Source organism: Tenrec ecaudatus, chromosome 1 (genome assembly GCF_050624435.1).
Source record: "Tenrec ecaudatus isolate mTenEca1 chromosome 1, mTenEca1.hap1, whole genome shotgun sequence".
Classification (NCBI taxonomy): Eukaryota; Metazoa; Chordata; class Mammalia; order Afrosoricida; family Tenrecidae; genus Tenrec; species Tenrec ecaudatus.
The window spans coordinates 148,993,724-149,007,886 of record NC_134530.1 but is presented as its reverse complement, the minus strand read 5'-3'; the positions used below and the strand labels follow the sequence as shown (position 1 = coordinate 149,007,886).

Here is a 14,163-nt window from a genome sequence, read left to right as displayed (position 1 = left end):
GCGGAGCCAGACCGAAGCAGCCGATTTCCGAGTGCCCACCAGGGGGAGCCGCGCGGCTGCGCCTTGAGGTGAAAGGTTTGGGGAAGGGCACCGTAAGGTCGGAGTCTGGGCGAAGCTCGGCGCTCGCTGGGAGGGTGTGAATGACAGCTGCTCTCGGCGGGGGGTGGGGGTGGGACTTCCGGACAAAGCCAGCCCTGGCCTGTCGGTGAAAACAACCACGCGGAGGCGCAAGCAAGGCTGGCACTCGGGGGGTTGCGAAGGTGGGTGGTGGGGCTGTAAATTGGGCGGAGGGCTGAGGCGCCGTCCGAGGAGCCCTTTGGGCGGGGCGGGCGAGCCTGGGCGTCTGAGGAAGGGCCCTGACTTTCCGGAAGGGGAGAGGTTTGAGTGACTGGGGTCAGGTCTCGGGCCCTGGGGTGCTTCGGCGGGGGCGGAGCCCCGCCTTTAGTCTCATTGCGGACGCGTTTTCTTTACGCAGGTCCCCAGCCAAAGACTGGAGGAGTTCTCTAGCTAGATCTGTGGGAAGTACCCTGACTGTTGGAGAGGATGCCGTACCTGGGCTCGGAGGACGTGGTGAAAGAGTTGAAGAAGGCTTTGTGTAATCCTCACATTCAGGCTGATAGGCTGCGCTACCGGAACGTCATTCAGCGAGTGATTAGGTATCTCCCGCCTCCCTTAGTCTCCTAGGGCCCTCCCGCCCCCCCCCACTTTGCAGCCCCCTGGCCACTCAGGAAGAGAACGTTCATAGGTGGCAGTTGGATGATAGGATTTTCATCTTGATTCTCTGGAGTGCTTTTTGCGCTTGGTCTGGTGGGACTTCTTTTATTCGCCTGGCTGATTTCATTTCTATCACAAGCGTTCACACTTAATGCGTACTGCAGTCTAGAGATTCCAGGATCTAAAGTATAGCCGGTCCAGCTCCCCTTTCTTATCTGCAGACACACATGTTTTACTACCTGCTTGGTGTTTCCACCGGCATAGCTCATCAACATTGGGAAACCAAGCCCCTTGCTTGCCATCATGACTGTTCCTACTCATAGTGCTTCTATAAGCACTGTCTCCTGTCAAACAGGGTAGACAGGCCCCAGAAGGTTTCCAAGGCTGTAATTTTTACACACGCAGACTGCCACGTGGTTCTCTCTTGGAGACGCATGTGGGTTCACTGCCGACCTTTAACAACAGAACACTTAAACGCTGGGCCACCCGGGTTCCTCAGCTGATCAGACACATGTCCCAGTAGAGCCTGGACCTTCCCATCCCACCAAACAGGCCTTTCCACTGACGCTTCTCTGAAGGTCCCTACTAAGTCATAAGGAAACTCGAGTCAATTTTGATGACACTGAGGCCTTCACTCCTCCTGGCAGATGGTGTGGATTCCTAGTTGACTTTTTCAGTGGGCATTGATGCAGGCTGAAAATCTGAACATTTACCTTTAGCTCCTACAACTGTGTCTCAAACTTTTCATTTGCACAGATGTTGCCTGGATGCTTTTATAAGAATTTAAATATTTTTAGTAGGATGGAGATCTATATTTTTAACTAACATCCCACCTGATACTGATAGGAGACCGCAGTTTGAGACACAACGAATGAACAGAATAATGCTCATGGTTCTTATCAGAGCACCTAAGGGACACCCACTGTAACTCAGCTACCTCCCTCTTGGTCCTCAAAAGCCTACCACTGCTCTGTGGCCCATAGCATGCATCATTGCCTTTCTATCATGGCTACCCACTGAGCTCTTGAGCTCCTGCTCAGTCAGCTAAAGTATTGTTTCCTCTGTGAAGAAAATCTTTTTTGACTTCTGAGAAGTGTCAGTTTTCCGGATTCCCCCTGTACTTTGTACACTATTGTTAGGTGCTATCAAGTAGCCACCCAGTGAACGACAGAACGACATGCTGCTTGGTCCTCACAATTGTTGCTGCCCCTGTGTCAGTCCAACTTGTAGAAGGGCTTCCTCTTTTTCACTGCCTCTCCACCGTCCCAAGCATGATGTTCTTCTGTGAGGACTAGTCTTTTCTGCTAACATGTCCAAAGTACGTTGAGATGAAATCTTGCCATTCTTGCTTCTAAGGAGCATTCTGGTTGTACTGCTCCAAGGAAGACCTCATGCATCCCTTTGTTAGAACGTGATGCCCACTGTCATGTGATTAGGATCGTCTTCTCTGGCTCCTTACTAGACTTTGAGCTCCTGCAGGTGAGACCATCAAGATTGTGTCTCCAGAGAATATCCCTGGAAGGTAGAATCTCAATTTCACTGGAGTGTACTAAGGTTTCAAAGAGCATTTTCAAAATGAATTTTGAAAAACAGCATTTATCGTACGTAGGCCTATGGCGTAGAGCATAATAGACAGAAGTAGGCCTAGTTGCTTCCCTCTAACCGATTGGGTTAGATGGCCACGCATGTGTAACTAAAACTCCCTCTGTGGTGGTTGGGGGTTTTCGATTTTACTTCTTGTGTGTATCTTGGTTTTAGGCACATGACTCAAGGATTGGACATGTCTGGTGTTTTCATGGAAATGGTAAAGGCCAGTGCCACTCTAGATATCGTTCAGAAGAAACTGGTTTATCTGTACATGTGCACCTACGCCCCCCTGAAGCCAGACCTGGCGCTCCTTGCCATCAACACCCTGTGCAAAGACTGCTCAGACCCCAACCCAATGGTGCGAGGGCTGGCCCTGCGGAGCATGTGCAGCCTCCGGTGAGTATCCTCGTGCCCCGCCCCACCCTCAGGGGCTGATAGAGCCCGGAGGACCGAGGGCAAGCGTTCCACGAGGCCAGTGGTTTTGCTCTCCTTCAAACCAAACTCATAGGACAGAGTAGAAGCACTCTATTGGTTTTCCAAGATAGTGACTCTTTATAGGATAGAAAACTTCATTTTTCTTCTGCAGAGCAGCTGGTGGTTTTGAACTACTGACCTTGTGGTTGGCAGACCAAAGGATAACCCACAACACTACCAGGGCACCTTACTTGCTCTCGTTAGTACTGGGGAAAACACCATTTTACCCTAACCTAGAATGTCTGCCACTGCTTCGGCTTATTTTGTTAAGGCTAGTTATGTCTTCTTGCTCTCGGTGTAAAGTCCTTTCTAAAGACAATAATATACATAGCTTCTGCTTTGCTTTTGCAAAGCGCCCTGGTGGTGCAGTGGCTAGGCTAGGTGTGTGACTGCGATTGAAAATGTCAGTAGTTCACGCCCACCAACCACTCTCAGAGAGGAATGTAGCAGCCTGTGGGGCCCTTCTTCTCTGTCCATATGGGACCAGCTGACAACGGGTTTGGGGTTGCCTCTGCAGCATTACTCCAAAAGAGAAGTCAAACTGGCCTGGTCAGCTTGGCAGAGGCTTCCTGTCATTTCGCCATGATCGTGACTCTAGTGAATGAGTTATGGCCAAACGAGTGTTTAGGGCTCCGACTCCATATGTGTTGTTTAGGATGCCTGGTGTACAGGAATATATCCAACAGCCTATTCTCAGCGGTCTACGGGATAAGGCTTCATACGTCAGGAGGGTGGCAGTCCTTGGCTGCGCAAAGATGCACAATCTTCATGAAGACTCTGAAGTGGGTAAGTCTCAGGGTAAGCCATCAACACCAACATCCCTCTGAGGCTCTCTGATGTGCACGGCCCTGTTAAAGACTGTGGAGCTCCAGCAGAAAATAGTCCCGGGGCCCTACTCCTGCCCATGTTTCTTGAAGCAGGTTGTAGGGCTTGACATTGCCAGGGACTCCAGGACGCCTTTCTTTGTAGGCCTAGGAGCTACCTCTGCCGCAGGCCTGTAGACCAGGCTGGAGACGAGAGTGTAGCCTTGCACCATGTGGTAAAAGCTCAGCTGTTTCTGCCTGCAGTTACTACCGTGGCTCCAGCTCTGTGACTCGGAAACTTTTCTTCGTGACCAAAGACCTTTGTTCTCTTTTGCAGATGGTACTCTGGTAAACGAGTTGTACAGCTTGCTGCGTGACCAGGATCCAATTGTGGTTGTCAACTGCCTGCGGTCTCTAGAGGAGATTCTGAAGCATGAAGGGGGTGTTGTCATCAACAAGCCCATTGCCCATCATCTCTTAAATCGGTGTGGCTGCCTTAGTGCTCTCCTTACGGGACGGGTGTGGTGGTGCGACCTTGTTGACCTCTGTAATGAAGGAGAGGTCTTCAACAGCTGCAAAGGATAGAAAAGAACGCGAGCCCTTGTTAGCTGGGATGGTAAATTTTACCTCTTCTACAACCATTGTGTCCCCCCAGTTAAGCCATTTAGGCTGCTTTGAAATGTAGAGAACCTATGGAAGGATCTGAATCTATATTAACTCCTAATAAAATGGTTTGGAAAACAAAAATTGTAGAGAAGCTGGGTCCAGGGCACGCTGTTCTTTGATGAGGATGCGGTTGTACTGCTCACTCATCATGGGGTTTTGTGTAAACTTGAAGGGGTCCATCAGACATTGATGGCAGGCCCTATTTTTAAGAATTCTTCTCGTTATGATGCACAGCCACAGGGTGACGTGGGAGTAGCCTGGGGATGTTCCTCATTTCATTGCTCAAACAATGTTTTTGTTTCCTCTTTTGGATAGAATGTCAAAGCTGGACCAGTGGGGGCAGGGGGAAGTACTGACCTTTCTGCTCCGCTACCAGCCCCGCAGCGAGGAGGAGCTGTTTGACATTCTCAACCTCCTGGACAGCTTTCTCAAGAGCAGTAGTGCAGGCGTGGTCATGGGGGCCACCAAACTCTTCCTGGCCCTGGCCAAAAACTTCCCCCATGTGCAAAAGGATGTGCTTGTGCGAGTCAAGGGACCGCTGCTTGCCGCCTGCTCCTCAGAGAGCCGTGAGCTCTGCTTCGCCGCCCTTTGCCACGTGCGCCAGATCTTGCATAGCTTGCCGGGTCACTTTAGTCGCCACTACAAGAAGTTTTTCTGCTCCTACTCGGAGCCCCACTACATCAAGCTGCAGAAGGTGGAGGTGCTGTGTGAGCTGGTGAACGACGAGAACGTGCAGCAGGTGCTAGAGGAGCTTCGAGGGTACTGCACCGACGTGGCTGCTGACTTTGCACAGGCTGCCATTTTTGCCATTGGTAGGTGCCTCCTGCTTTTCTCTCTTGGGTGCCTAAAGCAACCGGCTTGCTGTGGCCAGAGGAAGGCTAGGGGACCACAGGGAATGGCTCCTGCTTCAGAGATGAGGCACCCGGAACCCAAGACCACAAATAGGAGCCAGCCAAGAGTTTTGTTGTGGACAAGACTTGCTTCCAAGGATAGGGCCTACGCTTGTCTTCCTTGGAGCCACAACTCTTCGAATTCGTGCTGCCTTGTGTTGTCCAGAATCTAAAAGTTTGTCCTGTGTCATATCACCATCTTGTGGGGCAGTCAGTGCAGAGGACAAGTTTGATTCATAATTTGATTTTATCCTTAAAAAACATCTATTGTGAATTAGGTGTAAGGGCTACAGAACCAACCAGTTTTCCACTCAACGGTGCATACCCCTTTTGTTTCATGTTATGGACTGCAGCCCCACAGTGTACCGTCATTTATCCCACTTCCTCCCTGCATTTTCTATTCCCATTGCTCCTTCTTTGCTAACCCTGCTCAACTTGGCCCCTTTGATTTCACGTAGTTGGTGATCCTCAGGTGTGCACACCTCACTAGTGTTACAGCTTCTCTTATGGACCTGTCGTTTAGCTGGGAATGAAGCCGTGGGGGTGGGCTCATTTCCAGACCTGCAGGATGACTACAGGCCATAGTCTCAGGAGCGTTCCATCAGTATCAGTCTCACCAGTAAACCTAGGCTTTTTTGTTGTTGATGTTTTACATTTTGAGTTTTCTTTGACGTTCTCCCCCTTCCCCCCCCACCCCTCCCCCCCATTCAACGCTAAGAGGAAGCCTTTCAGAATATTTGTTAATGATAAATAGCCACCATCCAGTTCTGGTCTCGGATCTCTGAGGCTGATATTCTTGTGGTCCATTCATCTGTTGAACTAATTGCTTCCATATGTCTTCTATTTTTATATCTTCTTTCCTCCTGCAGAAGACAGATAGGGCTTTCTACTCCTATAAAAAGTGACAGTCTCAGAAACTCCCCGGGGCAGTTCCACCCTGTCCTATAGGGTCACTTTGAATCAGCTTCGACTCAATGGCAGTGAGTCTTTCCTCTGAGCGGGGAAAGAACAATAGTTGCACCTTCGATGTCTGGTCACAGCTTTTAAGACCCTAGTCACTACTCACCGAAGTAGGTGTAGAGCTTCGTCTTTATGGACTAGCTATGCCCGTTGACCACGGTGTTCCTCAAGATGGTGGTCCTGAGCCCCCAGGCCTTATCAGCGTCATCTTAAAGATGAAGAACCCTAGCCTTGAAAAAAATGAATTTTCCCAATGATCCTATCATTTCTGAAACTGGGACTGAAACCTAGCCCTTCCTGCTCAGAACCTGCTGTCAGTTCACCCATCGCTTACTGAGTTCAACTGTAGCTTTGTATTGTGCAGAAGACCGACAACAAAGACGAACATAGAAGACATCTTCAGTCTACAGACATTGTCCTACCAATCTCGAGCATTTAAAGCTGGAGTGATTTAGAAATGAGAGCAGCAGCTGGGGGGCTCAGTGTTGAAGGGTTTAAGTAGCAGATGAGGAATGCTCCTATTTGGAATAAACGGTGGTTATTTGTAGGCACCGAGAAGAGGGAACAGAGCAAGTCTGCCATCAGGAGATTGCTGTCAGGTGCCCCCCCCCCCCCCCCCGACCCCAAGCAGGAATACTGTGCAGGGGTGTTGCCATAGCAGCGTGCATGCCTCAGGTCTCCTGCCACCTAAATCAACCTCGGTTTCCTGAACGTATTCCTCCATGTTCAGTGGGAAGTTCTTTCTCTAGGAACACTGAATTTTCTAGTGGTGAATTGCAAAATAGGGACTCACTCTTAACCACAGCTCCCTTGTTAGCACACTAAAAAGCGAGGTGTGGTTTTTGTTTGTTTGTTGTCGAAGATCTTCCTGGTCCTCTCTGTGGATGGAAATGACTGGAAAATGAGGTCCCAGCACCTCACCTGACGCTTCCTCACTGCACTCTCCTCCCCGTAGGTGGCATTGCCAGGACCTACACAGAGCAGTGTGTGCAGATCCTGACAGAGTTGCTGGGACTCCGACAAGAGCACATCACCACCGGTAATGGCTCCCTGGCTCAGAATGTTGTCAACTGCCTGCGGTGAGGGGCCCCGCAGGCCCCGTGGGTTAAGTAACACGCTGCTAACTGCAAGACTGGTGTTTCAGATCTGGCAGCCACCCTGCAAGAGAAAGACCAAGTTTTCTGTTCCTGTAACCATTTCCAGCCTCGGAAACCCACAGGGGCGGTTCTGCTCCGTCCTCTAGGGTTGCTATGGCAGTGGGCTTGGTTTGGTTTTGGCTTAGGCTATAGTAGTTGCTCAAGAACTATGTCTCGCTGACTGCCTTGGCTTGTTGCAGCGGTGGTGCAGACTTTCCGAGACCTGGTGTGGTTGTGCCCTCAGTGTGCCGACGCTGTGTGCCAGGCGCTGCCCGGCTGTGCGGAGATCATTCAAGACAGTGAGGTAGACGCTTCTCCTCCTTGACTTACACACCCAGGGGGAGCGCTTGGGACCCTACCCTCAGAAATGGAGTCCCAATATTCTTCCCATCCAGCAGCTAAGTGAAAAATAAAACAACCCTAGAACGGATTGCTCTCTCAGATTCGCTTTTGGTTGTAAGTGGCCTGTCAGTGAGGAAAACACTGGGGCTTATTTATTATCTTTATGATACACAGTTTTATACAATTGTTCCCTTGACTCATTTTTGAGTCAGAGGTTTAGACCGTGGACTCTTCAGCTGAAATGAGAATCTGAGCTGGCTGTCATTTTTTTAAGCAAAGCTCTGGGCTTCATCCCATTCCAGTCTACTGGCTTGCAGTCAGGGTTACGGAGGCTTAGACACGTACTCGTCTGTTTAAGAAGCTGCACAGATGACTGTAATAGCCACCTTTGTGAAGTAATTTGAAGAATTTCTGTCAGTAGCTCCACCACATTGTAAATCACCAAGTGCCCCCAAAGCCGAAGAAGCCTTGCTTAACCACAAGAAGGTGTAAGACAGAAGGCATTGAGCTCCATTCCCTTGGGAGTGCTGGAATGCCTTCCCTGTGGGCGAATGGATGCAGGACAAATTGAAGTACCTGCTCTACTGGCACTAGGGAGAAAGCAAAGCCCAGAATCATTCAGTGTGTCCTGTGTTCTAGACAGCTCAGTACTGAGTGCCTGTTCCTCTCCCTTTAGGGGAAGCAGGCGCTCATTTGGCTACTTGGGGTCCACGGGGAAAGAATCCCAAATGCGCCTTACATGTTGGAGGACTTTGTAGAGAATGTGAAGTCTGAGACGTTCCCAGCTGTGAAGATGGAGCTGCTCACCGCACTGCTGCGCCTTTTCCTCTCGCGGCCCGCGGAGTGCCAGGATGTGCTGGGCCGCCTGCTGTACTACTGCATAGGTGCGTTCTTCAGAAGGAAGTGCCTGCACAACTAGCCTGAACTCGTTTGCTGAGTCTGGTCTGGTAGCTGAGACGAACACATGAATGCTTTCTCATATCCTCCTTCCTTTTGTCCCCCCCCAACTGCCACCCCCCACCCCATTGTGGTAGTGAGAGAATCATGGTTTTGCTTTTTAATGAACTCAGTCTGTTGTCTTACTTCAGAGGAAGAAAAGGATATGGCGGTTCGGGACCGAGGTCTCTTCTATTATCGCCTCCTCTTGAATGGTATTGATGAAGTAAAGCAGATCCTGTGTAGCCCGAAATCAGACCCGTCTCTTGGGCTATTGGAGGATCAGGCAGAAAAACCCGTGAACAGTTGGGCCTCAGACTTCAACACACTGGTGCCAGTGTATGGCAAAGTCCGCTGGGCAACCATCTCTAACCTCCAGAGGGCAGAACGCCGTGGCCCAGAGCTTCCTGCCACGGCATCCTTTGCCACATCAGGTATACATAGCCCTTACGTTTACGTTTGATCATAGCAAACCCTGATCTTTTGCCATGGCTGGTGGAGAGTAGAGAGTCCAAGCTAAATCTCAGGCTGTTGTACCTGGTTGAGCTTTTTGAGCAGGCAAGATGCTCATCATTGGTTATTGAAGTCATTGATCCAAAGCTAAAGGTCACCTTGTGTGTTTTGGAGAATTTAGATTTTTTCAAATGGATTTCCACTAGGTGAAAAACGTATCTTAACTCAAGTGTTCTGGTCTTTTTAGAACCCTTGACTCCCGAAGAGAACAAGGAGCAGATTCAAGCACTCTCGGATTCTGCAGCCCTTACACTGGTCCCCAACCACCAGATCACTGCGGAGTATTTTGAGAAAACGTGGCTGCGCCTCAAAGTTGCTCATGAGCAAGTGTTGCCTTGGCAGGGAGCAGTCCATCCCGACACCCTCCAGATGGCCCTGCAAGTCGTGAACATCCAGACCATTGCAATGAGCAGGGAAGGTGCCCGGCCCTGGAAAGCCTACCTCAGTGCTCAGGATGACTCAGGCTGCCTGTTCCTCACAGAACTGCTGCTGGGACTGGAACACTTGGACATGCAGGTCTCAGTGAAACAGCAGGAGGCCAGGCCTGAGGTCCTCCACAGCTTTATTTCCATTCTAGAGACTGTGCTCGGAGCAATTGGAGACATCAAATCCTAGCCTATGTGAGCTGTCGCCCTGCGGTGACCAGCCCTCAGTCCCTTAGTGGGTCTTAGTTGAGCTGCCTGGAAATCCATGTCGTGTCAGATTCGAAGGAGGATGGGAAGTCTAGGAGTCGGGATTCTTTTTTCCCTAAAGACCAGTGATTACATTCCTCTTAGGCCTGTTGGCAAATGGCCTCACTTTTCCATGATGATCTTATTAGAGATAAATGTTGGTAATTGATATTGCGGATTGGGGATGGGATATGGATTATTTTAGTGTTTGGGATTGTTTTATTAAAGCCATCTGGTGTTGGTGGAAATGGATTCCCTTACACGGGGGCCTCTCTACTACCCTGGATTATTACAGTAAACTCTTGACCAGTTTCACTAGCCTCCTGTCAAGCTGCATAGGCCAGAGCCTGAAGTCCTTAGCGTGGCATCTGAAGCCCTTTGTCATCCGTGTGCTACTTGCCTCTTCAGGCATGTAATCTCTCAGACTCCCCCAAATGTCCACTGAGCTGGCCAAAGCAGACTGCGTGCAGCTCCCTGAATGCACCAGCCCTCTCCCCTCTGCCTGACACTTGCCTGGCACGTTTCTTCACCCCTGTGTCTTTATTGGGAAGCTCCTAGTCTAGCCTTCGGGGTTCATTTTAGCTCAGAGCTCCTGTTTCCACTGGGGTCTCCTTCAAGCTGTGAAAGCAGCCCAGGCAACCCTCTAATCCTAACAGGTGCGTGCTTATCAAGCTTACTTCCTTGTCTCTCGTAGTAGTTACATAATCTGGTGTCAAGTTAGGACTTGAGAGGATTAAGAGTGAGGGGGCGGAGTCTAGTCTGTCAATCATTGTATAGCTAATGAGGCCTCTGTGTGGGCATGACCTTCCCCCAAGGATTATGGGAATTCCTATTTTTCCTCCTTGATGGAGGGAGACTCTGCTCACTCCCTGAGAGGTGCTCTCAAGATACATGGCACTACGCTGATAGATCCCCTACCCTGGGAACTGGAGGAGCCACATGGAGACCCCTGCCAGTGCTGAGATGCTTCATCCTCCACTGGATCCACCAGACTTTGCACCCACTGGCCTGTAATCTTCCGACATTCAGTATCATTGCATGTGTTTCATGAGTCGGAAGAGAACTTTATAGATTGGTATTGGACATATGGACTAATATCGGACTTATGGACTTGATCTGGACTGGACTGGGATGTTTTCTCAATATTCAACTGCTCTTGTATCTAAAGCTCTTTCTTATACACATATGAGAGTGTCTATGGATTTCTTTCTCTAGCCTGCCTGGAATAACACATCTCTTGTCTACTTTTCATTTTATTTGTACCTGGCCTATTTTATACACTCAGTGTAACAGCTTCTGGTAAGAACAGGTAAGATAATGGCCAAATTAAGATGAGGCCAGGGTCCTGAGCAGGGAAAGTGACGAGACCAGTGCAGACCAGCCTGGGTGGAATGGGGAGCTACACAAGTGCCCGGGCTCCGAGGGCTGACAGTGTTGACACAGTTGAGCCTCAGATTTCACTAAAAGAGTTGGCAGTTGGTGTGACTGGCAACAGATAAAGAATGGACAGTGGAGAGGAAGAAACTTTCCAATTCTCATTTCTAAAAGAAAATTCTACGTAGTGTTACATCGGTGGCACTGATGTTTACGTACGAGATTCCTAAGTTAAAGATTTCCACACAGAAGAATGATAGCAAGCTTGGCACTTCAGAAGGCTTCAAATACACCAAAGGCATAGTCTTTGGTGTTCAGTCTACTTTGCATATTTCTACCGCCCAGGTGCAATGATGGGGTGTGCATCTCTTAGATATATGTTCACCCGCCACTTCAACTTGACGCTTAGTAGGTGTAACGACAGGACAATTTTTGGTAAGGGCCTGGGTTTTGAGTTTGCTCACGAGGCTTCCCATGTGGAATTCGCTCCATTTGGGGGTGAAAGTATACAGAGCATGTTAGTCTTCCATTCAACAATGTCTGTACAGTTTATTTCATGATCAAGCATCCAGTTCTTTCAATGTGGCTGCACCCTTCCCCCACCCTGTGGATTCCCCATTTTCATTCCTTCTTCATGGCCAGCCCTTCCCACCTCCCTCCTGAACTGTGCTTTCAGGCAGAGGCTGCCCTTTGGTTCCTATGGTTGATTCTTCTGGATCGTGTCTTCCTCCTGGACTGTTACTCACTTTGTAGGCCTTTCTGTTTGGACCCTTTGCTGTAATGTGCCGTGAAGTGTGTTTTTCATATCACCCATACAGAAAATAGGATTTCATCTAGACACTGGCTTCTCGACAGCAGTACTGTTAACATTTGGGGCCTGCTGATTACTGGCTAGAGGGGGCGATCCCCATACGGTTCAGGGTGATGATTAGCCTGCCTGGCCTCTACACATGGAGCCCTGGTGAGCCAGGGCTTAAAGTGCTCAGCTGCTGACCAAAGGTGGGGAGTTTGAACTTTACCAGCCATAGTACATGTGAAATGGGGGCAGTCTGCTCCCCTAGTGATGACAGTCTTGGAAGCACTCCAGAGTGCTTGTGCTGTTGTTCTACAGACTCCCTAAGATGAGCAGCAGCTGTGGTTTGGCTTCGAACTCTTAACCAGTAGACCCCAGGACAACCCTGAGTTGTAATCATTAAAAATTGTCTCCAGACATTAAAGGTTCCTACTAGTTAGTTGAGAACCACTGATCCAGGCAATGAATCCTGGGACTCAGAACAATCTGAGAATTTCCTTTTGCATATTTTGACATGCTCAGTTAAACCAGGGCTGAGTCATGAGGAGCTGAATGAAATACAAATGAAGCATGGAGTGCTGCCAGTTTAAGGTGTTGCAAGCGAGGAGGGTGCAGGTAGGAGAAAGTCTACTCGTTTTTTGGAAATTAAAGACAATATCTGAAATGATAACCTTAAGAGAGTTTTGGCTCAACTAACGAATAACTAATGTTACTAAGACGATCCCAACTGTTGAAGCTTTTCGACGATTCGATCTCTGATAGCTTTTCTATGAACAGAATCAACTCTGCAGCAGGGGGGTTGCATTTGCATTTGGTTGCATTTCTATAATGAAAGGGCAGAGTAGAATATGAAGTGGCTGCTTTGGGAAAGTGTTATTTTAAAGTGACCCCAGGAAAGAACTTAACTGTAGCTAGATTTTACTACTTAGAAGCAAAATTATGGTACCCTTCCTGGCATAATGGGCTACACGTTTGGCTGCTAACTATAAGCTCAGTAGTTCGAGACCACCAACTTCTCTGAGTATAAAAGAGGCTTTTTATTCCCCTAAAGATGTATAATCTTGGAAACACAGGGGTGGAGACACTTAGTTTATAGGATCACTCAAAATCAACTCAATAGCAGTGAGTTTGAGTGAGAGAAAAAAAAAATGACCCAATGTTGAAGGGATCATTGTCAGGCATCAAAGAACAAAAAATCATACTGTGTGCTCATCTTCCCGATACAATCGCTGAAAACAAATGGGTGCATATGCAGCAAATGTGGTGAAGAAAGCTGATGGTGCCCAGTTATCAATAGATATAGTGTCTGAGGTCTTAAAGGCTTGAAGGTAAACAAGCAACCATCTAGCTCAGAAGCAACAAAGCCCACATGGAAGAAGTGCACCAGCCTGTGCGATCATGAGGTATCAAAAGGATCAGGTATCAGGCATCAAAGAACAAAAAAATCATTGTGAATGAGGGGGAGTGCGGACCCACAGCCCATCTGTAAGCACCTGGACATCCCTTTACAGAAGGGTTGCAAGGAGGAAACGAGCCAGCCAGACTGCAGTGTAGCAACAATGAAACATACAACTTTCCTCTAGTTCCTAAATGCTTCCTCCCCACCCACTATCATGATCCCAATTCTTACAAATCTGCCTAGAACAGGATATACACTGGTACAGATAGGAGCTGGAAATACAGGGAATCCAGGATGGATGATCCCTTCAGGACCAGTGGTGAGAGTGGCGATACTGGGAGGGTGGAGGGAGAGTGGGGTGGAAAGGGGGAACCGATTACAAGGATCTGCATGTGACCTCCTTCCTGGGAGATGGACAACAGGAAAATGGGTGAAGGGAGATGTTGGACAGTGTAAGATAGGACAAAATAAAAATAATTTATAAATTATCAAGGGTTCATGAGGGAGGGGGTAGCGGGGAAGGAGAGAAAAAAGCTGATACCAAGGGCTCAAGCAGAAAGAAAATGTTTTGAGAATGATGATGGCAACAAATGTACAAATGTGCTTGACACAATGGATATATGTATGGATTGTGATAAGACTTGTATGAGCCCCCAATAAAACATTTTTAAATGACCCAAACTTTGCACCATGAAGTTAATTTTTAATATTCCCTCTGCCCTAGAAGTGTCTTTTATGATCTCTGCAGACTTATGATTTGAGGATGCAATATACGTGGATAGCAATCTTTCAAAATCCATGGAAGCAGTTGATGCTGTACTTTCAGTACAACGATCTTCTACAGTCTGAGCAGTATGTAACACGTGGTGATACCTGAGAAGGGCAGAAGTACTGTGGAACATTGC

At 48.6% G+C, this 14,163-nt stretch overlaps 1 protein-coding gene across 1 annotated transcript; it reads left to right on the top strand.

Moving 5' to 3' along the window:
- Nucleotides 1-150: 150 nt before the first annotated feature.
- Nucleotides 151-13,929, top strand: AP4B1 (adaptor related protein complex 4 subunit beta 1). Its single transcript, XM_075559580.1, has 11 exons — nucleotides 151-260; nucleotides 476-656; nucleotides 2,473-2,697; nucleotides 3,431-3,561; nucleotides 3,916-4,063; nucleotides 4,560-5,056; nucleotides 7,050-7,133; nucleotides 7,431-7,534; nucleotides 8,249-8,456; nucleotides 8,661-8,942; nucleotides 9,209-13,929. Exons 2-11 carry the CDS (start codon nucleotides 544-546, stop codon nucleotides 9,634-9,636), a joined length of 2,220 nt encoding a protein of 739 aa, XP_075415695.1. The 5' UTR covers nucleotides 151-260; nucleotides 476-543; the 3' UTR covers nucleotides 9,637-13,929.
- The last annotated feature ends 234 nt before the right edge of the window (nucleotides 13,930-14,163 follow it).

Bases quoted from the DNA above. Each gene is read 5' to 3' on its own strand.
- AP4B1 (XM_075559580.1), top strand. From the start codon at position 544: ATGCCGTACCTGGGCTCGGAGGACGTGGTGAAAGAGTTGAAGAAGGCT. The intron at 7,134-7,430 runs GTAATGGCTCCC...GGCTTGTTGCAG, and splicing joins ACAAGAGCACATCACCACCG to CGGTGGTGCAGACTTTCCGA. The intron at 8,943-9,208 runs GTATACATAGCC...TGGTCTTTTTAG, and splicing joins GGCATCCTTTGCCACATCAG to AACCCTTGACTCCCGAAGAG.